The sequence below is a fragment of the Saccoglossus kowalevskii genome, chromosome 12 (genome assembly GCF_978046115.1).
Source record: "Saccoglossus kowalevskii chromosome 12, keSacKowa6.1, whole genome shotgun sequence".
In the NCBI taxonomy this organism is placed as follows: Eukaryota; Metazoa; Hemichordata; class Enteropneusta; family Harrimaniidae; genus Saccoglossus; species Saccoglossus kowalevskii.
The window spans coordinates 35,432,442-35,458,547 of NC_140652.1; the positions used below are offsets into that span (position 1 = coordinate 35,432,442).

General features: G+C 33.0%; 3 protein-coding genes across 3 annotated transcripts; all 3 read right to left on the reverse strand.

Moving 5' to 3' along the window:
- Window positions 1–3,698: 3,698 nt before the first annotated feature.
- LOC144343800 (uncharacterized) lies at window positions 3,699–8,606 on the reverse strand. Its single transcript, XM_085506250.1, has 6 exons — window positions 8,519–8,606; window positions 7,566–7,737; window positions 7,326–7,382; window positions 4,242–4,379; window positions 4,029–4,148; window positions 3,699–3,843 (listed from the first exon to the last, which is right to left on the reverse strand). The coding sequence occupies exons 2-6, from the start codon at window positions 7,716–7,718 to the stop codon at window positions 3,796–3,798; spliced, it is 516 nt and encodes a 171-aa protein (XP_085362376.1). The 5' UTR covers window positions 7,719–7,737; window positions 8,519–8,606; the 3' UTR covers window positions 3,699–3,795.
- Window positions 8,607–13,365: 4,759 nt separating this feature from the next.
- Window positions 13,366–16,026, reverse strand: LOC146735762 (uncharacterized). The gene is made up of 5 exons (XM_085506251.1): window positions 15,912–16,026; window positions 14,988–15,156; window positions 14,346–14,483; window positions 14,113–14,229; window positions 13,366–13,951 (listed from the first exon to the last, which is right to left on the reverse strand). Exons 2-5 carry the CDS (start codon window positions 15,135–15,137, stop codon window positions 13,910–13,912), a joined length of 447 nt encoding a protein of 148 aa, XP_085362377.1. The 5' UTR covers window positions 15,138–15,156; window positions 15,912–16,026; the 3' UTR covers window positions 13,366–13,909.
- A 3,828-nt stretch (window positions 16,027–19,854) lies between these two features.
- Window positions 19,855–21,457, reverse strand: LOC102806397 (uncharacterized). The gene is made up of 5 exons (XM_078006209.2): window positions 21,291–21,457; window positions 20,878–20,934; window positions 20,634–20,771; window positions 20,402–20,518; window positions 19,855–20,226 (listed from the first exon to the last, which is right to left on the reverse strand). Exons 1-5 carry the CDS (start codon window positions 21,441–21,443, stop codon window positions 20,185–20,187), a joined length of 507 nt encoding a protein of 168 aa, XP_077862335.2. The 5' UTR covers window positions 21,444–21,457; the 3' UTR covers window positions 19,855–20,184.
- Between the last annotated feature and the right edge of the window lie 4,649 nt (window positions 21,458–26,106).

Sequence of the window (26,106 nt, forward strand, 5' to 3'; positions counted from 1 at the left end):
TGCTGTCCTTTAGACATCTATATGTAATATATGGGGTGAATTTTAAATACCCCAGACACTTTCACAGATATTCAAATTTTGCTGGGCGATGATCAGTTCTCGAGTTTATTGAACCATATCATTATTATAACCACACACATGATTTATTCATGTAAATTAAATGGCACTCCACCTTCATTTCACCTTCACCTTCATAGAATTATCGAATTGTTTCAGGTGAAGTTTGGGAAAATTTACCTAATGTTGGTTTGTGCATATTACAATTCACAAACTTTATATATAATTGGAGTTACTTGGTAATCTGTTTTCATTATTTTTTTTATTTTGTTGTTGTTGTAAATTACTGTTTATTTACTTATTTATTTATTTATTTACTTATTTATTTATTTATTTATTTATTTATTTATTTATTTATTTATTTATTTATTTATTTATTTATTTATTTATTTATTTATTTATTTATTTATTTATTTATTTATTTAAGTCCTGTATTTTTTTGTTTATGAATAATAACAAAAAACAGCAGGAACTCGAGACCAGCCCTCTGACCCTTTGAGCGAAAAAAACAAACAAAAAAACATTGGGTTAGCCTGGATGGGACACGGACATGTGAGTTCTGATGTTAACGTTTTCAAAACTGTAGTTTTTCATTCTATAATTTAATTATTGTATTTTAATAATTATCAATGTTTGGTATAAAGGCCCCTTGATTTTTTCCTTGAAATAAATTGAACTCTGAAGTCCCAACAAACAGCAACAGTTGAGGGACTGTGCTCAACGAAGTATGAGTTGTCTGAGACTATACATACGATTCTAAACATTAGGTATTAAACAGCTGCAGCCAAGCTCCGGTAAAGTAGTGTTTTTTTTCAACTTGGAAGTCGTTTATATCGTACCAAAGTGGATGTATGTGACTATTAATATCACAGCAGTGATTATATGTAAAACAGTTGTATTTATGTCAATAAAAAGTGTACGGGTTGAGATTTTTATGAATATAATTCAAAAACATGAACCGCTTAAAAAACAACAACTATGGAATGAAATCATTGAAAATGTAATACACCGTGCATGTTTATAATTCGTGTTTCAGACGTTATACCGCAACACACACCCCCAATAATAATTACCGAAAGCAATTTTGTAGACAGTGAACAAAAGACTTATTATTATTTCTAATTAGAAATGTACATCCACTGTGTAGTGTCAGCACAGGCACGAGTTTAAATGTATGTGCACCTGGTTTGTGAGTATGACATTAAGTTAGAAAGAAAATAATCCACAATGGATTACTTGATATTTTTGTCAGAAGTGATCGATAATTAATTTATTGTATATAACCCACTCTAGTCTAAGCTAGTCTAAGTGGCTAGCGCCTCTACTGTTTAAGTGTTTTTTTTAGTTTATTGTATTCGTTAATAGGCACATTTCCTTGCATAGCGTCAACTGAGTGTTGAAATAAGTTTATCACACGATTCCAATGACGTGACAGTTGAAAAGACAAAGACTTATCGAAGTTACTCCGTACTGAAGATAAGCTCACACATGCAAAGTAACTCCAAAGAGGCGGCGGCACAAAATTTTGCATGGGGCAAGATTTGCAAACCCATTCTCGCGCCCAAGGTGGTAGTCAACTATATACAGTGGCAATCATCTTCACTAAAGACATATCATGTGAAATTGTTTTCTGTATTCCTTGATTTTACATATTGACAATTTCGCAATTGCATAATTTACTGGGATTGTTATAGATCCGTTTTGATCGAATTGCGTTGTTGGTCTGAATTTGTAATCATTCAATGATGTCGACCAAACTGCATACTTACTGTAAATGTGCAATTTTGCCATTTTGAATGAGGTTTAATGACATACTGAATTACTCAGTCTAAATTTGTCATCTGCCATTACCAATATGATTGTAATGAAATAACGTGGGAATATATCTAAATGTGTCTTTCCGTCAATTGCGAATAAGATCGCAATGGGTATTATCCTTCCCTCATTTTGAAATACATGTACAACGTGTGATCGCGCTATGCTTTTCAACAGCTCGACTTGCAAGGAGGTTTACCCTTGCCCGGTGATGTTGTAACATATTCTCATTGATTGTAATGTGATACCTATATATGCATAGGTATGTTATGCATCATACCCTCTCTCTAACAGAACTCCCTTGTGTGGATTCAAGTTTTGCATATGTACACATATGTACAAGTATACTGTATAATATTTAATGGATTTCTAACAATTGCAGAACAGTAACTCCTAGGAAACACATATAAAAAACATAAGTAATAATACTACTAAAGTCATTTGATGTGTTCATATGTGTAAACAATGACTAACGCAATGTGGATGAGCATTATACAAATGTTCAGAGCTAAGAAAATAATGTTTGTGGTGATGAAATTGAAGCACGAGGTCATAGTTGTCACAGTGTGAGCGATACGAAATACTGCTGTATTTACTCTGTTTTTTTTCGGCAGCATTAATTATGAACAACGAATACTAGTCATTAACCCAACAATATTCAAGATTCAAGTTGATGCACAAGATTAAATGACATATCTACCTGCAGTTTTCACCATTTTTCGTTTTTTGAACATAGGCACCGGCAAAATGTGAATATCATGTCCTGTGTAGACTGCATTCCTAAGCCTGTGTATATTTTGAACACGATAGAGGATCATAAAAAGTTCGATTAATTTATTATGACAAAAAGGACTAATCCGAAATCATTAGCTTTGCAATGCCTTTCATTTATTGGTTCAAATGTTTGAACATTTTCTCAAAACTATTTTTATAATGGAAAATACCCTTTCTATATGTTAGTATACATGTATTCGTATTTGCTCAAGATCTGCACATGGATTTGCCCATTGATCTGTGTATAAAAGCAATGTTAAAAGGCTTTTTATACAAATATTTTGGACGCATAATACGTGCAGGTAAATGATGGAATGGTATCTGAGCACACTTCATCACATTAATAATGTGATTCTAGGTCAGGAGAAATTTAGAGTTTCGATGTCAACATTTTCGTAGTAGTAAAATCACAAAAATTCATCTATGAGATTGATGCCTGAGGTCATAGTGTCGACTGTGTGAACGATTTTTAGTCAATAGCCTCTCAACATTTTATGATTTAGTTTATATGGGGATTACTGTACATAGCCAATTGACAGTTTTGATGAAAAATGCATTAATGTTCTTAAGTAAAACTTCTGTATTTGTTAGGGCAGTACTTGTTGTGATCTACAAGTACTTGCTTCTATCAATGTGATATCTCTTCAATTTAAGTGTGAGAATTGCATATTGTAGTCAGCGTACACACAAGTTGCTTGGCCAGGCATCTATCATTAGTATACGGATGAATTTTACTTTCCTCAACAATTTTTTTTCAAACTCAATTCTAGTTGTGTTTAAATTTGATATATTGGTGTACAAGGCAATATATGCCTAAGATACTGTTTCTCCAACAATGTTGTTAGTTTTGAGAGTAGATAATTTTTAACTCCACATTGTTATTCCCATAAAAATAACGGTATCCCCAATACAAAATCTGGTCATTCTGAATAGATCAATTTTTTCATAAAAAGTTGTTGTTTCATAGTAATATCCTTCAAATTTTACATTCTACGGGAAAAGATACCTTTTTTAAGAAATATATAACTATATGCAGCTTACAGATACATCTATTGATATAAACAGATGCAAGCCAGTGGCTTTAATTACTTTCATTACAAGATGTAAAATGTGCTATACATCTATATAATTTGTCAAACGGTTTCAGATTTAAGGTAGCATTGCTTCTTCTTCAGTTTGAGTCGTTTCGTTGGTGACCTAATCAATAAAAATAGCACATGTTCAACTATGATTCTGTGAAAATGTGTCATGCATAACAACGTGAGTTAGCGAATGTGAATACATACGTCTAGCTACATATGGTCAATATGTTGATACTATTAAAGTTTTCTTTGCCAAGTAGTCCTCTGTTTCTCTGTTTAGGCTGAATAACTTGTTAATACCTTATTGCCTTGGTTGTCTTGGAAACAACAACCACCACTCGTTGATGCTGTCACAATTGCAACAACACATTCTACAAAAAGCAGGAACATCATAAATCCAATAATTCCATAAACAGCTTTCTGAAATTTAAAAGTGACATTAGTTTTGTACATATGAAAACAAAGCATGATCTATTGGGTATATAACAACGTTCAAATGCCGTATTGGCGTACCTTAGTGTCTTGACAGCTGTCGTCACAACCATTAAAACCATACATGAGAGCTACTATGCAAGCCAGAACTGCCAAATAAATGAATAGTCCTGCTGACAACAATGAACTAATAACAGACACCGCCACAACTGCATTGACCTATAGAAAATCATCATCACCATCACCAACATATGTTAGTTTAGTTTACAGAAATGGCGTTACTCGGAAAAATTTGTGTCATTGATGATAATATAGAAAGATTTGAATGTTACTTCGAACACCTAAAGCAGTTCTGTGTACACAATGGGGTCAATGATGAAGACAAGAAACGAGCGGTCGTGCTCAGTTTCCTTGAAGCGAAGAGTTATTTTATACTCAGTAATTTAGAAGCTCCGATAAAAGCCAAAAAACGTAACAAAAAACGTTAAAGGGACATTTTTCACCTCAATCATTGGTAATCTCCGAGCGATTCAAGTTTCATAAACGTGTACAGAAGGCGGGTGAGTCTATTGCTGATTATTTGGTGGCCTTGAAACTGTTAAATAGCAAATGTCAATTTGGTGATTCCTCAAACCAACACTCCGAGATCGATTAGTTTGTCGTCTTAACCAAGAAGGCCTTGATTTTCAGACAGGCATGTAATATTGCTGTTATCGCTGAAAGTGCCTATACATCTAGACAGTTTCAACGAGAACCGGGCAGTAGTGTAAACAAAGTAGTTGGTAGTGGTATTGGAATGAAATACAGACCTAGAAATAGTAATATGAGGAATGGCATGTTTGAAAAAGTCAACATACACAGGTAAAAAGTCATCCCATGAATCATGTTGGAGATGTGGATTCACTAATCACGATGCTAATTCTTGTGGATTTAAAAATTCCCAGTGTTTCCGGTGTTCGAAAATTGGTCATACTAAGAAAACGTGCCATTCAAAGAAATGAAGAGGTTACCTGTACTGCCAGTGACAGAGAGTCACTGAATATGAACAATTGGTAATTCACACAGTATGAAAAGTTTGTAAGGGAAATAAGGGAATTTAAATAGAACATGTATAGTTAGATATGGAAGTTGACTCTGGATCTATTGTATCCAGTCAGTTTTACATTGATCACTTGAGACATTTACCCTTGTGTAAAACTTCAGTTACTCTGAAGGACTATGGGGGAAATCCTATACAGGTATTGGGGGAAGTTAAGGTGAATGTTTGTTATAATGGGCAGATAATAAGTTGCTGGTGCTTTTCCACTTAAGTATTAGGAGACAATTTCCTTCTGGTTTAAACAAGAAAGTTAGTTCCTATTAAATGATTTACAGCATCAGTAAACTGGAAAGAGGGAACTAAATCTATTTTTTGTAAAGCACGACCTGTGCCCTATGCGTTGACAGATCATCTAGAGATAGAAGACAAAATATACAAAGTATCATATAGTGATTGAGCAGTCCTACTGTAAAAGTGTACAAGACAAACGGTTCTGTAGTGATTATATAGTACTAGTGGTAGATCAGTACCCAATTCCTTCAATGGAAATTTATTTTCCACAATTGTCACAATATTCAGATTTACCACAAATAATGACAATGTAGGCGGTGTATATCATTATAAAAGGTTGAATTATGAAATTGCAAGTGCATCAGCCATTTTTCAAAAATAAAAATATGTGGCATTCCTCGTGTTATTTGTCGCATAGATGATATTTTAACCTCCACACGTGATGACCAGGAACATAACATTATATTGTATCAAGTACCCTAACGCTTGGGGAAACATAATGTGAGTTTGAATGTAGCCAATTGCAAATAAATTATTCAGTTATACTGGAGTACTGGATATATCATAAATTATTCAGTTATACTGGAGTACTGGATATATCCATCCATGTTGAATCCATTATACAAGGAAAGGTTGCATGGAACTGGAATGAAAGCTATCAGACAGCCATGACTAAATGCAAGAAAGACTTACTTAGTTCTGCTTAGATGTACTAGTTCATTATCATCAAAGTTACCAGTTGAGTTATCTTGTGATGCATCACCCCATGAAGTAAGACCAGCCATTGCCCATGCGAAGAAAGGTGGATCTGAGAGGTCATTGCCTACATGCCTACATTGTCAGTGAGTGAATGAAATTATGCTCAAATTGCATGGGAAGCTTTGGCTATTATATTTGGTGTGAACAATTTTTACAAATACTTATTCAAACAAAAATTGACCTTAACAGATAATAAACCTTGACGACAATCCTTAACCCAAGATCAGGCATTCCACCAATTGCAGCCGCTCGAATGCAGCGTTGGGCTATACTTTTGTCTGGTTACCATTATGATATTGAGTTCCATCGGTCAGCGGACTACGGCAATGCGGATGCTTTATCACGTCTACCCTTACCGATGAAATTCTGAAAATAGCAGAATTAATAGAATTTCCTGTATAGCTTATTTACCTTTGAGATCACGAGACCCAGTTCTCGCCGAATTCATAATACATGGATGATCCGAAAAAGTGGATGAAAAGATCAAACCATACTAAAATTATCGTTATGAACTGTAGGCTGATCAGACAATTGTCCTGTTGGTGGATGTGAGTGTTGATTTCTACGGTGTCATGCAAAAGACGTTTGCATGAATTGCATGAAGAATATTTGGGAATTCTCTGATCCAAAGCCTTTGCCAGAAGCTACCTCTGGTAAGTATCTACTAATTGTATATGATTCGTTTTCTAAGTGGATAGATGCAATACCAATGATAAATACCACTTCCGCCGAGTTAGATTTCAGATATGTCTAGATTTTCATCTACTCCTGTCCAAACTTCAAAGAAACTGTTAGTACTAATTGACAAAAATATTTTGTTCACGAGTTTTATTTTCTGAGTGAACCTTCTATTTAGGAAGGGAGAGTGTAGTAAGTCAGAGTTTTCATTGTCATGATGTTGTGCGCATGCGTAATAATGAAACAAAAGTGATTCACATTGCAATCATCTCGCGTTCAGGTGTCTAAATACTGCCGTAGTCTGAGTGCAACATATTACAATGATGTCTTCGACATTTAGGTTTTAATCATTCAACATCATCACAGAATCTGACAATTCTCAATAATTCAGAACTTACTAGTCCATCTTTTCGATTTTTAGACAACAGCACTGCGAGGATTCCTGCCAAGACAAACTGATCGAGTATGCAATTATTAGATATTGAGACTCGTGTGTTGACAGACTCGTAGTCTCAAATCGACTAGTATGGTTAGCGAAGGCATTATGAATACATAATATATTTGCATGGAAAGGTAGAACAAACGATTTATCTGAAAACATAACGTAACCTTAGAAACTACATGAAACGCACACTTACACAGATTCCTGTCAGGATAGGGGGCCCGCCACCAACAAATCCAATGATCAATGTCATAACAATACCAAATATTATAATCAATCCAGAAATCACCAATTGCGTTATTCCCAAACCTAATATCAACCTGTGTGGATACGACTTTCCAAACGCCATGTCAGAGGTAATCTTGCTTCTGCTTATGTGAAAAGCAATTAATTACTTTCTAAATTCACTTTCTTATTAAATAAGAAATATATTTAACTTTTAGGACGTTTTGTCATGTTAATATATTTGTATTCAATCATGCAACTTTGAATTGTTAGAACATTATTGTGTGATTAACATGTAATGCGCATGCTTACATCATGCATATATGCATGTAATTAAAAAAATAGCATTTATTATTTCATAGATCAAGAAGTAATATTAAACAATATAATATAAATATTGTCAAAAATAATCATTCACTTTTCAACAGTTTTGCTGTTAGTAGCCTTATTGTTTCAAATTTGTCTTATAACCAGAGGGATATTTTGATGAACATGTTCTGTATTATTTTCATATCAAATCCTAAATGCAACACGAAGATTTTTTATTTTAGTGGGTTTAAAGTGATGTGTTATACAGTACTGTGAAAAAAAATATTTAAAAAATGAATGTTAGCAGAATATTATGTACCATTATGTCTATATATTCTATATTTAGCTTAGAAACGAAAAGATTATACATTTTAGTAATGTATGCAGACTTATTTGCATACAAATATACTGAATAAAATATATTTGGTATATTTGAGAATTTGTATTACAAACAGTAGAATAGGCCTCCCTATTATTTCTCAATTTAATTCTAGTGCAAAGCTACCAATTAGTTTCACATTTTCATTTGTATATAGCAATTATGTCTGCCAATCAATGTTCTTTCTTCATATATGATTAATAACATGTATCATTAATTAATTACAACATTCTTACCTTATAGTATGCTGTATTAAAATATACTTGAAAATCGGCACAATAAATGCTGTCGATGTAGTTGTGCTATACGTCAGACGACGTGGGTTGTGAAACCTGGTATGAAATATTGGTATAACCTTTGACCTTATTACCACCACCACCTGACGATAAGAGTATTTACGTCACACGGTGAGTATCACGTGGTGTCTGCAATAAATACATTTTGGTGATAACCTCCTTGTTTAAAGTAATACACTACTTTTATTTTAACAAACATGCAAGTAATATATTAGCTAATGTTATGTGTTATTAAATTATTACTTCAATTCATACCAGAAAGTATACAAGTATTTCCAGTGTGTTTCAGACGTTATACTGCAGCCCCTCCAATAGGTATTCCAAAATGCAATTTGGTAGATGCGTGAGCAAAAGGCACTGAAAGACGTCGATACTGATATCGAAACAAGATTAATTTTAGTTGAAAAAATATATCCCTTGTGTTGTGTCAGTACAGACTTGCGAAAGGCTTTTAATACCATTGATCACAGTATTTTGCTAGCTAAGCTACAACAATATGGGATTAGAGGGTCAACTTTGAACTGGTTTAAAACTATTTTGGACGGTCAGCAACAATATGTCAGTACTAAAAACAATGATTCCGACTGTGAAACTATTTCCACAGGGGTACCACAAGGGTCAATCGTAGGCCCTCTTCTTTTTTTAGTGTATATTTATGACATTTCTAGATCATCCCCTTTTCTTTCATTCAAACTATTTGCTGATGACAACAGTCTATTTTATTCTGCAAAAGACCGTTCTGTAAACCTTCACACACTCAATATTAAATTAAATAAATTTCATGATTTTTCAGACAGCTCAATCAAAAACAACTATTGAGGGCGTATTATCAATTGACGATTTGTCATTAAGAATGGTGTCGCCAGCTGTGTATTTAGGTGTCACTTGACTCAACACTTTGTTTGAGACCCCATATCGATAACATTGTTAACAAAATCAGTAAAACAATTGGGATAATCTCATACTTGAGGCATTATTTACAAAAATCGGTTATGATATTACTTTACAACTCGTTGAATATCCCACGCATTCCATTACAAAAAAAGTTTGTCAGATTAATCTCTTTCTCCCATTTCCGAGCAATTACCACACCACTTTTCCTGCAACTTGTCATTCTTGGTGTGTATAAATTATGTAAGTACAATACATGTTTATTTGCATACGATTTGAAATATGGCCGCCATGCACTCTCTGGATCATTATGTATTTATATCACAATAAGTTTTTCCATATATCATGGACTTTCAATGAGGATACAATTATTTGAGAATAACAATGTGAAGTTAGAATAATTATCTACTCTCAAAACTGAAAAAATGATGTACAATTTTTAAAACAAATGTTGGACACTTTTTGTGAGATAACAGTTTTTTAAGTATACATTGTCTTGTGCGGCAATAGACTTTCAGAATTGAGTTTGAACAATAGATATTTAGGAAAGTAAAACAAATCTACAACCAGACATATGCATACCCTCGCAGTTTGTTAACCACAGGACAATAGTGTATATATTAATTTAATCCATATTTGTCCTTTCAATTATAGGGTATTCAGTTCACATAGGTCCTGGTTATTAACACCTATCGGTACCAAAATAAACTATCGGACATAACAATGGATGACTGGTTTAGCAACTTGTGTGACAATAATATTGCAATATTCCCATACTTAGAATGAAGGAATATCACATTGGTAAGAGCAAGTACTTGTATATCCCAATAAGTACTACTTCAACAAATACGAATGTTTCACTCAAGAACATTATGCTAGAATCACATTAGAATCACATTCATTATTGACCTTTGACCTGAGTAGATGATATGATTGGCGATGAAAGAAGCCCAGTTACGATTTAATCATTTACCTTATCGTATAATGCATCCAACATATTTGTTATACACAACTTGCTTTTATACACAGAATTTAAAAATGAAAAATGGCCAAATTCATGTGCAGATATTGAACACATACAAATAAATGTATACAAACAAAACACTAAAACTACCTATATGATGCGTAATAATGTATTTGAAATAGAAACAACTCAACATATCCCGGGCAATGATAAATGTAAATGAACACCGAATTGGCAAACGAATAGTTACATTTAGAAAACAACAACAGGGGAAATCTGGTCAAATTTTCATGTTTTTTTTTTAATAATTGGTATATCACTTTCTTTTAGTGTTTTCTTTCAGTACAACTAACGAAAACAAAAATAGTACTAACGTTATTTTCGACGTAAATTGGAGAGAAAACAGAGCATAGCAAGCTGACTTCCATTTGCCATTCCAAATGAAACCAAAATGCAAACAACCACTTAATTATTTACATAATCCAAATAATGGACAAATTGTGAACAATAGCATTACGTTGCTTCAAATAATCTGTTATCTCTACAGCTTGGATGTTAGTTATTGTAAATAAGTTTCCGTTATATTGCCAGTGTCAACAGTTTCCGTATACACACTTTCAGTATTTAAAGAGCGAACGCACAAAAAAAGTATTATGAACACACGAGTGAAGAGAAACGGGTCCGACTGAGTGGCTTCAGCCGCAAATTAAATCCTGTTTCAGATGATTTAGAAGACGCAACTTTTGTAGGGAGAAGATTGATTTGTATAGTGACTGTAACACTGTCATTGCCGTTGACAAAGAAGTGACAAACATTCGCTAATTTTAGTGAATTTGAAGTCTGTAAATGGGATTTCCCCTGTTGCTACCTTAAACTAATAACATGTCACTTATTATTTGAAATGGAAACAACTCAACACAGCCAATGTAATGGTTAATGTGTATGGCGACATGGATTTTCATTTTTCCTATCCCAACTGCCAGAAGCACAATCGTGGTTATGGGATGTTTTCATCGTGTAGTGGCGTTTAGGAAAAGTTCAAAAGTGTACGATATTGCTGCACGTCATGTACCATGGCGTTTCACATGGCATTATGTAGTTAAACGATAACAGGAATTATTAATCGACGGATTCAAATCTATTAAATATGTGGGTATCTAGTTATTATTAATGTCAAAACAAAAGTTGGTAGATGCTGGGTGTCAGTGAAAAAAATAAACACAAAATTCAACAAATTGGCGAGTTTAAATGAGAGTATCCAAGCTGTTTTTAATATGTGATTAATAGTGTTTATCTGTTTTGTCAGTATTTACTACAAATAGTTTATCTCATTAAAGCTGTGTAATATATTATGACTGTATCACTGCAACGACGGTTACGCATAATTTGCATTTGCTATTTTTTGGTATTAAATAAATGTGTTTGGTATTGTGCATTGGGACAAGTGTGGTGGCAATACGTTTCATATTTTTTTTTTGCATTTTAATATCGAATGAATTAGGTCTTGACATTTGGAAGAAAATACAATAGAAATATTTATCAGGTAAAACTTAAATGTTTGCACATTTTTTATATCTCCATACACGCCAATTGTCTGTTTATTAGCTATATAAGCTAATTGTGTGATTTACTGGGACTATTATAAATTCGTTTTGACCGAATTGCGTAGCTAGTCTAAATTTGCAGTCATTTTTTGTGCCATTTTGTATAAGGGTTAATGACCTGCATATACGGGTACCAACAAATATGAATGACATGCAACTATGAACACTGTATTTCTGAAACTGTTAATATGGTGAACATGATAGTAAGTTTATTAGGACAAAAGCGAAACATATTGTCGTATATTGGTTCTCTACAGATGTATTACATTTACTTTACATTGTCTTTTTCTAATGGAAATATCCATTGGCGGTGGTTGTGACATGCTACCTTCCTTGTGATTAACGATTCGATATCTATTTACATTTATATTTAACTTGTTTTATGACTTTGTTTTGTTTCCATTTCAAATAACATTTTTACGCATCATTTAGTTTTAGTGTGTTTGTTTCTATACATGTATTTGTAAAACTTATTTGGTTTGTGAATGGGTTTGCCCATTGATCTGTGTATTAAAACAATTATTATATTATCTACTCCAATCAAAGCTAGATCAGGGGGAATTTCGATATCAACATGCCAGAAGACATGTTAAAAGTGGTCAAATCACATATTATGGGGTTGCAGTACAAGGTTATATAGCGCCTTTGTGGGCGATAAAGGATTACAATAGAACTAAGCTGTACATGGTCCATCACATGTAAAGTAAATATTTTGTTTTTAATTAATGCCCTCTTAACCTTTCTGAACATGAATAGTTTTCATGTCATAGTATATATGTCTTGCAGTGAATCTTAAATTGACAGTTATGATGAATAATGTTTTAATGTTCTTGAGTAGCTACTATGTTATGTACTGTGATATACAAGGACATGTTCTTGTGGATGTTACCATTCATTCTTGTGTTTTGTTACCTACACTATTCAAGATGTTTTCAGCGATAGATGCAAGAGGCTTATGTGAACTGCATTTCCTAATCTTGAGAACACAAACATTGAACAATTATTAATGAATTTCTACAGTGTTTGTTCTCCCCAGTCGTTAACAAGTTACAGAGGAAATGATATGTCTGGTTTAAGTCTTTTTGTTTTTGCATTTCTCATTTCTCTAGTTCTGTTTGTAACTGGCCTATTGCTGCACAAGACAATGTATGCTTAAAGTACTGTTGGCTCACATTAAATGTCCAACAATGTTTAAGAATTGGACATCATTTGTTTTAGTGTAGGAAGTTGATAATTTGTTTACTCAACATTCTAACACTTCTAACCATTCCTTACTATCACCTCTAATCTAGGATGGTTTGCTACATACAAATACAGCTACTCATATATAACAGATGCAAGTCAATCATTTTAATTAATTGCAATACTGCATTTATCTTTCAAAACATAGCATAACTAGTAATATTCCCCGTATGTGTTCCCCTTATCTCGCAAGTGGGTAATCACAATCTTTTAAAATTAAACCCAGATAATGCAGCCTTATGAAATGGACCTGCCGCACATGAAAATTGATAACACATACCAACAGCAACAGTTAAAAATCTGAGCACGACATCAAATGAAAATGGAACGAAATGTTAGCTTTGTTTGCAAATCATCATAATCTCATAATAGCAACATCTACAAAATCCTACAACACCTAACTAATGCCATGGTTCGTCTTCTCTTCCACGTCTTTGTGACATCAAAACTTCACAACTGTAAACGTCTACTTCATTGGATCTCGTTTATCAACATAAAAAAGCTCCAGCGTGTTCAGGACACATCTGTCCGTCTCATCACTAATACTAAGAAGTTTGAAAACACCCTTCCATGATAATACTACGAATAATAACACTGATAATAATAATACATTGTCACACAGTTTTGATTTTAAGGTAGCATTGCGTCTTCTTCTTCTGTTTCGTTGGTGACCTAATCAACAAAAATGTGAACAAACAAGTTCAACTATGTTTCTGTGCAAATATTTCTTGGGGCACGCATAACAATGTAAAGTGAGTGAATTTGAATACATGCAACTAGCTAGGGGTGGTGAATAAGTAGTTCTCTGTTTAAGCTGAATAAACTAGTAATACCTGATCATGTGTGTCATAGAAATACCAACCACAACTCAAGGATGTAGCCTGAATTGCAACGCCACATTCTAATGAAGTCATGGAGATCACGAAACTAATTATTCCATAAGCAGGACCCTGAAATTTAGAGAGTCATTAGTTTTGTACATGCGCAAACAATTCATGGATGATTGTATATCTGATGCACATTCACAAACAACCAATTCCGTCTTTACACACAATGATTTGCGTACCTTAGTATCCTGACAGCTGTCTTCACAGCTAATAGTGTCATAGACAGATTCCAATCTAGCAATCATAACCATCAAACCAATGAAAAGTCCTGCTGCCAAAAATGAACTGATAACAGACATAATCACAACTGCTGTAACCTGTTAAAGACATATCACCACCATCACTATCGTTGTTGTCTTCGGAATTTAAAATAATCATTAATCAACATCACCGAATTGTAAAAATTCAGAATATTTTGAACTTACTAGTCCATCTTTTTTATATTTAGACAAGAGAACCGCGAGAATTCCTGCAAAAGCAAACTGATCGAATATGCAATTATTAGTCAGTAAGACACGAGTTATTTTTCTGTTCAAACTGAACATTTTTCTAATCAACATAAGTAGCAGATATGTTTGCTATAAATGGGTTGACAGAAATAATAACACAAATAAATTTGGTTATATATCGACCCGTAGTCACAAATCGACTCGTACCTTAAGCGAAGACGATATTCAGGTAATAATTTTATTTTCCGTTTCGTGAATACATAATATGTAATGTAAAAATAGAACAAAAGATTTCAGCAAACAACTGTTAGTGTTGCAATTATGTGAAAACATATGTTATAACGTTAGAAACTACATTAAACGCACACTTACACAGATTCCTATCAGAATAGGGGCCAATCCATAAATAAATCCAATGAACAGTGTGATAAATATACTCGATATTAAAACCAATACAGAAATCACCAATTGCATTATTCCCAAACTCATCATCCCATAGGGATATAACTTGCCTACCACCATGTTAAACGTATACTGGCTTCTGTGGATAAACAAGAAATAATTACCTAAATTCACTTTCTGTCAATTCAAAAAAGAAAATATAGATAACTTTCAGAACGTTTACATATTTTTATTCAATGATGCATCTTCACATTGATGGAAAATTATTGAGTGAAAAAAAATGTAATGGCAAAAGTACACCATGCATACATGCATGCATGTGATTGAAAAATATCATTTATTAACGTATTATTAAACAATATAATATAAATATTTTCAAAAATGTTATTTATTTTTCAACAGATTGCCAGTTAGTAACAAAAATTGCTTGAACACCCTTGTTGTTTTAAATCCGTCTTTAAAATGTTGATGACAATATTCGATATATATTTCATATCAAATCCAAAATGCACCACGAAGTTGAAGTTTTATTTTTTGTTAGTTTGAAGTGATGTGTGATAACAAAATGATATGTACCATTATGTCCGTATCTACTATAGTTATAAAGAGCAAGATTATAGATTATATATTTGAATAATGTATGCAGACTTATTTGCATACAAATATACTGAATAATATATTTTTGGTTATTTTGATAATTTGTTTGTTTTGTATTTCAAGTTATAGAATTGGCTGTCCGGTAAATTATTTGTCAATTTATTTCTAGTGCTATATAACCAATTAATTTCCCGTCTGAATATAGTAATTGCATTGTATCTGTCAACCAATGATCTGTCTGTGTACATAATTGCATGCATGTATCATCAATTGGCGCAAAACATCACAAATTCTTACCTTGTAGTATTAAAATGTACTTGAAATCCAGCACAATGAATGCTGTGATGTACTTGTGCTATACGTCAGACGACGCCTGATGTAAAACGTGGTATGAAATAATGGTAAATCAGCAGGTGCAACCTCCCTGTACTGATAATGGTTGCAGCAGATATGACATGGGTGGGCAGCTGTATGATTATGTAATTCATATGCAAATTGTTTTTGCTTGCCAGCGACCAGTGGTCCTAAAATTGCTATGAAATTCGTTTAGACGTGCAGTAATGTTGTGTATAACAATTTATTGTGAGAGCTGTGTACGGGGAGGGAGGAGAACCATGCTGTAAATCAAGTTTCCATTGTAGGTTATTTTATTTGAACTTTTATTTTTGAAACCATATTCTCAGTTTGGTATTATACAAGATGTATGAATTCTACATTTTCACTTCCTTAATTTTGAATTTATATATTTGTCCGTGCCACTATGTTGAGTGTCTGACAAAGAAGGATTTGTGCTACTACTTTTTCTGCACCCACTGGGATGTCGAAACCTTCGCAGTGACGAGATTGGAATTGTGAAGGTGATGATGTGCTTCACAAAGAACATACCACCATTTCCTGCGCCGCGACTATTATAAGCTGTAAAATAATCCACTCACTTTCGTGACCAAAATGTATGAGTTATGCAATTTGTCATTCCCTACCATGAAAATATTCAACAAGGTGTACAACAACAGAGTATACTTACAATGGTAGAAACGTTACCTGAATATGTTGTGATTTCTGTTGATGATGTGACATTTATGCAATTAAGCAATGTAGATTTAACTCACTACTCTAGTGATAAAAACGATTTATGCAGTAGTAAGTTCTTACCTATTTACAATTCGTTTTATCCTGCATGTGTTTTATTCTATTTTATATCACAATACAATTTTGATCAACTATATGCCAGATTTCCACTTCATCTTGGCTATCTTTCCTAGGTATGATATACGTTATATTACTGGTTCCTCAACCAGTCAGTGGCTAGTCAAAGTTTTAACATTTCATTGCCCTTGACAAATCATTCGTTTCTGACTTAAACAAACAAGATTGCAACAAAATATCACAATGAAGAACAATTGTTTTCTACTTTGATTGATCAATTATCATACGAGAGCAAACAAAATTATAACCTATATTCAACCACTTTCACTTACCTAGCGCAAATATTTTCAGCAACAGTGGCAGTTGGTGTATTTGGGATTATTTTTGTATATTAATTACCATCTTTACATTGCCAGAACAGACAAATACAAAGGCTAACGTTAATGGTAACTACTGAATTAATCTTAATTTATTCCTTTTGTGTCAAGCCCCCTTTACCTTATATTTACATAAAACATATTACTGTTTTTTTCCAAATAGTATTGATAATAACTGGAGTTTTATTTCAAAACAGAATATGTAATTACTGCAATAGTCGTCATTATTAGTTTGGTTCTGTTTCATAAAGACCGGTTTATTATTCATAGGATTCTTTACGAATTGACACGAAACACTCGCGTTTCATGCAACAGAAAAGCATGTATTGTTTTCAAACTCACAAATATCTCGCACTGTACGTAAACCTGTACAGTGTAATTCCGATTGTCGAACCTTTGGATCAGAATCAGTATGAATATTTGCGGTCATAAACAGTCAACCCCCAATAAAAAAACTAAAAGTCTATACTTTTTATACATACATAACTAATCAACTTTTACTTATTATATTAATTTTAACTAGGTCTCATAATCTTGTTGTAGAGGTATAACATTCTTCATGAACAATCATATTTTTGTCATATCATTGTTTTGAATATTTATAGTATTATCTTAGAATTGTAACAGTATTACTATTTGTATTACCTATGATTGTGTTAATATTTATATTTGTATTACTTTTTGCATTGTAAAAGAAATTAGTTTCATATCCCCATAATTGTTTGAACAATTCACAGCTTTTTTGTGTCCGTAGCATGTCACCATTCTAAAATACAAGTTCAGTTTTGCTTGCATCCCTAAAGAGTATTATATCAATCTGGAGAAGTGCAAGTAGTACACCATCCTAACTTCATGATGTCAGCTAAAATTTGAGTTTTTTTGCTGCTTAATTGTAATTGAATACTATGGAACATTCTTTTTTGAAAGGAGGTGGTGATATAATAGATGTATTTAAAAATATGCAGTGTCTCATGTCTGGGCAAATATGAATTGTATAAAAACGTAAATTAAGCAAGAACAAAACTAAATTGTCAAACATATTAGTGTGTTTCCTACATTGAAAAATGAATGGTATCTTCAGCAGAGTTTGACCTTTGAGAACACTTTTTTCAAGTTACCAGTACGAAGACGTAATACTATACATTAGTAGGTGATTTGATTAAAACCTCTTTTTTTGAAAATGATGTTTTGAACTTTAAGATTATATTGTTTTGAAACTTGTGTTACAATTTAAATAGTGCTCAAGTTTTGCAACTTATATTAGTATTTGTTTCAAGAAACAATTATATGTATTATTATTTATTTGACGTTGTGGTAAATAATATAATTTTGGTTTGTGTCATCGTCTGTGGGTGTTGACTATGCGTTATACTATGGGCATATATTTACTGATAATTATTAAACATGTTTGTGTGTTAGGTTGATGATGCAAACAAATCATCTTCTATACTGTCTTTTATAAACGTTATAAGCTAAGTTTACTGGGTACCTGTCGCGTATATCTGCCTAGATGTTTCTTGAGTTCTTTCTTGCATACAGTACACAAGTAAGTAAACATTTGAATGGAGCATGATCAAGTCAAATGTCATCAATGTATGTGATTCTGAACAGAAGGAATTCAGAGATAAGAAAACAATGATTGTTAATTAATTGTAAGCAATTTGACATCAACCCAACAATATTAATGTCTTTGTACTCGCGAATTGGTAACTAAGTTAAATGAAGAGTCTACCCGCAAAATATCTTGGGTTTTGTTCGTTTTTTTCAGATACGGATACCGACAAATATGAATGACATGGAACAATGTGCATTTCTGAAACTGTTAATACGGTGTACATAATAAAAGGGTTATTAGGACAAGGACGAATCATCTCTAAACATTAGCTTTCGAATGCTTGACATATATTGGTTCTCTAGAGATGTTTCCAATTTCTCCTAAATTGTTATTTATAATGGAAACAACATTTTAGTTTACATGTTTAGGCATCATGTAAGTAGTTTTTGTGGGCTCGTTTCTAAACATCTTTCTGTCTGTATACATTTTTTTCTGTTTTTAATTAATGCTCTTTTCACCTTTCCGAGCCTGAATAGATTTTCATGTTATATGAATAGTATATATGTGTCTTGTAGTGAATAGTAAATGTTATGATAAAAATGTGTTAATGTTCTCGAGTAAAATGTCTGTATTTACTTAATTTGCTACTGGAGTATGAATTGTGATATACAAATACACGCTCTTATGGATGGTATTACCCTTCTTCCTTGTGCCGAAACCCTACAATATTGAAGATGTTGTCAGCTAGATAAATGCTAGGGACTTATGTGAATTTCCTAATCTTGAGAACATAAACATTGAACAATTATTAATTAATTTCTACAGTGTTTGTTCTCTCCAATCGTTAACAAATTACAGAGGAAATGATATGTCTGGTTTAAGTCTTTTTGTTTTCGCATTCCTTAAATTTATTGTTCAAACTTAATTCTAGTTCTGTTTGTAACTGGTCCATTGCTGCACAAGACAATGTAAGCTTAAAGTACTGTTGACTCACATTAAATTTCCAACAATGTTTAAGAATTGGACATCATTTGTTTTAGTTTCTAGAGTTGATAATGTATTTACTCCACACTTCTAACCATTCCTTACAATCGCCTCTAATCTAGGATGGTTTGCTACATACAAATACAGCTACTCATATATAACAAATGCAAGTCAATCATTTTAATTGCTTTCATTACTGTATTTGACTTTCAAAACTACAGACTAGTCTGCAAATCATCATATTTTCTTAATAGAAACATCTACAAAATCCGAGAATAGACAACTAATGCCATGGTTCGTCTTCTCTTCCACGTCTTTGTGACTTCAAAACTTCACAACTGTAATCGTCTACTTCATTGGATCTCGCTTATCAACATAAAAAACAGTGTGTTCAGGACACATCTGTCCGTCTCATCACTAATATTAAGAAGTTTGAAAACACCCTTCCATGATAATACTACGAATAATAACACTGATAATAATAATACATTGTCACACAGTTTTGATTTTAAGGTAGCATTGCGTCTTCTTCTTCTGTTTCGTTGGTCACCTAATCAACATAAATGTGAACAAACAAGATCAACTATGTTTCTGTGCAAATATTTTTTGGTGCATGCTTACCAATGTTAAGTCAGTGAATTTGAATACATGCAACTAGCTAGGGATGGTGAATACGTGTCGCTCATCAAGTAGTTCTCTGTTTAAGCTGAATAAACTAGTAATACCTTATCATGTGTGTCGTAGAAATACCAACCACCACTCAAGGATGCAGTCTGGATTGCAACAGCACATTCCAATGAAGTCATAGAGATCATGAAACCAATAATTCCATAAGCAAGACCCTGAAATTTAGTCATTAGTTTAGTACATTTAGTGCAAACAGTGCATGGACGATTGGGTATCTAAAGCCCATTCACAAAAAAACAATTCCGTCTTTACACACAATGATTGGCGTACCTTAGTATCCTGACAGCTGTCTTCACAGCTAATAGTGTCATAGACAGATCGCAATCTAGCAATCATAACTATCAAACCAATAAAAAGTCCTGCTGCCAGAAATGAACTGATAACAGACATAATCACAACTGCTGTAACCTGTAAAAGAACGTATCATCATCACTATCGTTGTTGTCTTCGACATTTAAAATAATCATCATTCACCATCACCGAATCGCAAAAATTCAGAATGTTTTAAACTTACTAGTCCATCTTTTTTATATTCCGACATGAGCACTGCGAGGATTCCTGCTAAAGCAAACTGATCGATTATGCAATTATTTGTCAGTAAGACACCTGTAATTTTTCTGTTCAAACTGAACATTTTTCCTTGGTGCTTGTTTGTCTAATAAACATAACTAGCAGACATGTTTGCTTTAAATGTGTTGACAGAAATAATAACACAAATAAATTTGGTTATATATCGACCCGTAGTCACAAATCGAATCGTACCTTAAGCGAAGACGATATTCAGGTAATAATTTTATTTTCCGTTTCGTGAATACATAATATGTAATGTAAAAATAGAACAAAAGATTTCAGCAAACAACTGTTAGTGTTACAATTATGTGAAAACATATGTTATAACGTTAGAAACTACATTAAACGCACACTTACACAGATTCCTATCAGAATAGGGGCCAATCCATAGATAAATCCAATGAACAGTGTGATAAATATACTCGATATTAAAACCAATACAGAAATCATCAATTGCATTATTCCCAAACTCATTATCCAGTAATGTAGATATAACTTGCCTACCACCATGTTAAAAGTATACTGGCTTCTGTGGAAAACAGGAAATAATTATCTAAATTCACTTTCTGTCAATTCAAAAAGAAAATATAAATAACTATCAGAACGTTTACATATTTTTATTCAATGATGCATCTTCACGTTGATAGAACATTAAGGCGTGGAAAAATGTAATGGCAGAAGTACACCATGTATACATGCATGTAATTAAAATATAACATTTATTATTTCATAGATCAACAATATAATATAAATATTTTCAAAAATGTTATTTACTTTTCAACAGATTGCCACTTAGTAATAACAATTGCTTGAACACTTTATTGTTTTAAATCCGTCTTACAAATGTTGATGAAAATATCCGATATATATTTCAATAACAAATCCAAAATGCACCACGAAGTTGAAGTTTTTTTTGTGAGTTTAAAGTGATGTGTGATACAGTGTAAAAAAATAATTTAAAAATGAATATCAGCAAAATAATATAACTAAAATAATGTAATTAATGTAATTAAAAGAAAGCATTCATTATTTCATATTATCATATTAAGCACTAAAATATAAATATTTTCAAAAATGCTATTTACTTTTCAACAATTTGGCCGTTAGTAACAATTGGCTTAAAACTACCCTTATTGTTTTAAATACGCTATATAACCGGGGGTATTTTCTATAGAACATTCATATCAAATCCAAAATGCAGCAACAGGTTGAAGTTCTAATTGTTGTGGGTTCAAAGTGATGTGAGATACAATACTATGTGAACAAAAATTTGAAAATGAATGTTAACAAAATAATATGTACCATTATGTCCGTATCTTCTATATTTAGTTATAAAGAGCAAGATTATATATTTGAATAATGTATGCAGAATATTTGCATACAAATATACTGAGCAATATATTTTTGGTTATTTTGAGAATTTGTTTATTTTGTATTTCACGTTATAGCATTGGCTATCCCGTAAATTATTTGTCAATTTATTTCTAGTGCTATGCAGCCAGTTAGTTTCTGAATATAGTAATTGCATTGTATCTGTCAACCAATGATCTATGTACATAACTGTATGCATGTATCATTGGCTGAAAATATCACATATTCTTACCTTATAGTATGCTGTATTAAAATATTCTTGAAATTCAAGACAATGAATGCTGTGATGTAGTTGTGCTATACGCTAGACGACGTGTGTTGTGAAACCTGGTATGAAATATTGGTAAATCAGCAGGTGTAACCTCCCTGTATAATAATGGTTGCAGCAGGTATGACATGGGAAGCTCTGTGATTATGTAATTTATATGCAAATTGCCTCTGCTTCGTATTTGGCACGTATTTTTGACGTGACAGCGACCAGTGGTCAAAATTGCTGCATGGAACCTGTTTACTGAAGCAGCATTGTTGTGTCGGAATAGAGCCAGCAGGTCAGAAATTGTATACTATAACATTTTGCTGTGAGAGCTGTGCACGGGGGGGGGGGTAGTTCGTCTTTGAGGCCCATGCAGTAAATCAAGTTTCTATTGCATGTTATTTTATTTAAAATGTAATTGTCGTGTGTATATATATAGAAGCTAAGTTTCTTGGGTACCTGTCGTGTATATCTATATAGATGCACCGTTTCTCGGGGACCTGTTGTGTATACCTGCCGAGATGTAGGTTTCTCTAGCTCTTTCTGCACAAGTACACTGTTAGCCGCGTATATATCTTATTTTTTTGGTTCTCGAGTACCTTTTGCATTTAGATAAATTTCTTGAATATAGTCTGCATATATGAAAGAGAGCCACATTTAACTGGGTTTTCTTGCGTATTGTGACCGAGTATAAAATGTCTATAGGGTATCTATTGCGTATGTATCGCGTACAGGGACCTTCCATAGGGCTGTACTGACGACGAGCCCTCCCCGTATTTACATCACAATACATTTTTCCATACATCATGGTAGACCCTTCCGAATATTTCACCACTAGTCTTCTCTTCTCATCACAAATTTACGAAATAATCCAGTTTATATTTTGCACTTTCTTTCAGAAAATTTGGACAAAAATGGCAAAATTGTTGGGTAAAAACTGAAAATGTATTAAAATTGTGTCTGTTGACTTCAAAATTGAGGTTCATTTCCAGCAATATTGAATACAAAAAAAAGTTGAGAAAGTCTGGTGGTGAAAAGGTTAATAAAGCAGTGTAGTATATTTCGATATTACATTACTATGTTACAATTAGTTTGGGATGTGCAAAGTCATTGAACATCATGGCTGGCTATCACAAATTACGTCAACATCTCAATGCCTTGGTAGTTTTATACTGTATGTGTTGGATGATTGTCTGGAATTTTAATTGGAATATTTTTGTTTGTGTAATAAAACTACATATATGTAAGGCATTACTAATTCTCTCAATCTCAACTTGTTAACTCAATTTTATTGTCTACAATTTTATTGTCTACAATGTCATAACATTATTGTTCGTTAACGTAGCTACATTAACTTAATGATGTTTGACTCAAAATACAAAGTACAAACGCTTTGATCAACACTGTATTGTCCTGCAGTAATAACCCATATATAAATGTATTTATATTTCGATACTACAATGTATTTAATCACTTTATATAATATAATATTATTATTATTATTAATAACAACTGTATGTTGAACAGGGATTTTGTATATTGTCGTTGCAAAGGACTTCATTGAAGTTTTTACTCATTTCTAGAAAATCATCTTTGTAACAAGTATAGCGAATGCTTGAATAGAAAAATTACCACTGCTGCCACCCTCGAGATGTCTCTCAATTGTTTGTGAATTGTTAAATTACTGTAGGGCGTCAACACTTCCAGCTTAGAGCAGATATACTACATCCACAGTAGCCATTTTGCGTTCGCCGCATACAGCTCGACAACAAACAGCCGAGTTTATTATTGCAATAATTGACTGCCACACAGCAACTATCAAGAGGAAGATGTGCATAATATGTTCCAAACCCTAAAACGAAACATAAATCAGCTATGTATTTAGTATTCAACAATATGTGTACCCAAATATTGATTAAAAACAGTAAGTATATTGAATTAATATTTTATGTTAAATACATAAATTAATAAAATGGCTAAACGGAGAAGTAACTTTTTTAAAAATGTGTTAAATAATCTGTTTAGATGTGAACAGTAGATGATGGTTTATCGCAAAATAAAAGCAAAAGCCAGACAAAAACAGATGTGCATGTCTGTTTTATAGTGGTGCGTCACAGGCGTACTGACACATGTGTTGTGATATTGTAAATAATTGATATATTGAAATATAACATACCAATGCACGTGAGATTCCAATAATACTAAACATTAACAAGAATGTACCACCAATTGTTGCCGCGAATATGGACAAAATCATTGTTGAAACAATCTGAAAGCATGGAAGAAATAGTAACCATGTAGTTTTTGATTAATTTTACTTTTATTCAATATCCCGCTATCACCTATGCTAATTACATTATGCTAAAGGTAATTAAATATTACATATTTTGCCTTGTCGTAATTCCATTTTTTCTACTCTGTACCATGGCTATTACATTTTATTACTCTGTGTCAGAAAATGACAGAACTCTACACCCTCCCCATGGCTTTCCCCGTTGCTTATGGTGATATTTTCTCGAGGGATGCGATGTATTCGCAGCCGTACTTTCATGAGCGAATAATAAGACGTCTAATTTGAGTCACTGTCCGAATAAATAACTCGTGGACGTTTAGTTGTGGCCACGACAGAATCAGAACTTGAACTTGACGAGTGTGATACACAGTTTATGTTGAAGTTAAAAGTTTGCTCAATTGGCGTTGGCGTTGGTGATCTTTATTTGGAACTGAGTATCGGTTTAGACTGCTGACATTCGTGTGTCCACTTAGTTGTGCTGCTGTGTTTGTGGTACACCGGCGTCAAAGAGACGTTGAACACAGGTTTTACTTGCGCTGTGGGTACTCAGTTTGCTAGCTAAGTCCGCTGCTTTCGACTTTGACTTTATGATTGTAGTCAGCTTATTTATGCACATAGGTTGATTTCGGAACCATATATCCTTGGCGATGGAACATGGAACGTATTCAATTCCAAGGTAGAATGGCGCTGACGAAAATTTGTTTACAAAATAAAAATAGTTCGGTTGCCAATGGAAATACCATTTCATTTGCATATCGACCGTAAAAATACCGAAAACATTATTGCATGGGTAATATGCAAATTAGTTTTAGTCAAAATAAGTGACTGCTTAAAAGTATCATTACTGTTGTTCAAATTTCATTTCACTCCGCAATGTCTGAATTCCATGCTATTTACTCTGGGTCATGTCTAAATTACATTTTATTTACTCGGGGCCATGACTGAATTACATCTTATCATTACTGTGTCATGTCGGAATTACTCATACCAAAGTTTTGGCAGCGTTGACTAATGCCACTGAACTATTTTTGGATTGTGTGCATTCATTCATTGTGTACACAATGTGCACAAACCCTTATTAGTTGCATAAGTGTTAGGTATATGAATTGTCTAATTTTGATCACGAGAATATTGCAAAGTGTGCGCAAGGATGGATGTCGATGAGTTACTGAACTGTCAGAGTACATACTTTGCGGTAATGTTGTGATAACCTTACTATTATTATACATTCTTCATGCTTGAAGTAATAATATGAG

Coding starts and splice junctions, on each gene's coding strand:
- LOC146735762 (XM_085506251.1), bottom strand. CDS start 15,137: ATGGTGGTAGGCAAGTTATATCCCTATGGGATGATGAGTTTGGGAATA. Junction 14,230..14,345: donor ACAGCTGTCAGGATACTAAG/GTACGCAAATCA, acceptor TCTAAATTTCAG/GGTCCTGCTTATGGAATAAT. Junction 13,952..14,112: donor TCTATGACACACATGATCAG/GTATTACTAGTT, acceptor TTTGTTGATTAG/GTCACCAACGAAACAGAAGA.
- LOC102806397 (XM_078006209.2), bottom strand. CDS start 21,443: ATGGTGGTAGGCAAGTTATATCTACATTACTGGATAATGAGTTTGGGA. Junction 20,519..20,633: donor ACAGCTGTCAGGATACTAAG/GTACGCCAATCA, acceptor ACTAAATTTCAG/GGTCTTGCTTATGGAATTAT. Junction 20,227..20,401: donor TCTACGACACACATGATAAG/GTATTACTAGTT, acceptor TATGTTGATTAG/GTGACCAACGAAACAGAAGA.
- LOC144343800 (XM_085506250.1), bottom strand. CDS start 7,718: ATGGCGTTTGGAAAGTCGTATCCACACAGGTTGATATTAGGTTTGGGA. Junction 4,380..7,325: donor AAAATCGAAAAGATGGACTA/GTAAGTTCTGAA, acceptor GATTTTCTATAG/GTCAATGCAGTTGTGGCGGT. Junction 3,844..4,028: donor AAGACAACCAAGGCAATAAG/GTATTAACAAGT, acceptor TTTATTGATTAG/GTCACCAACGAAACGACTCA.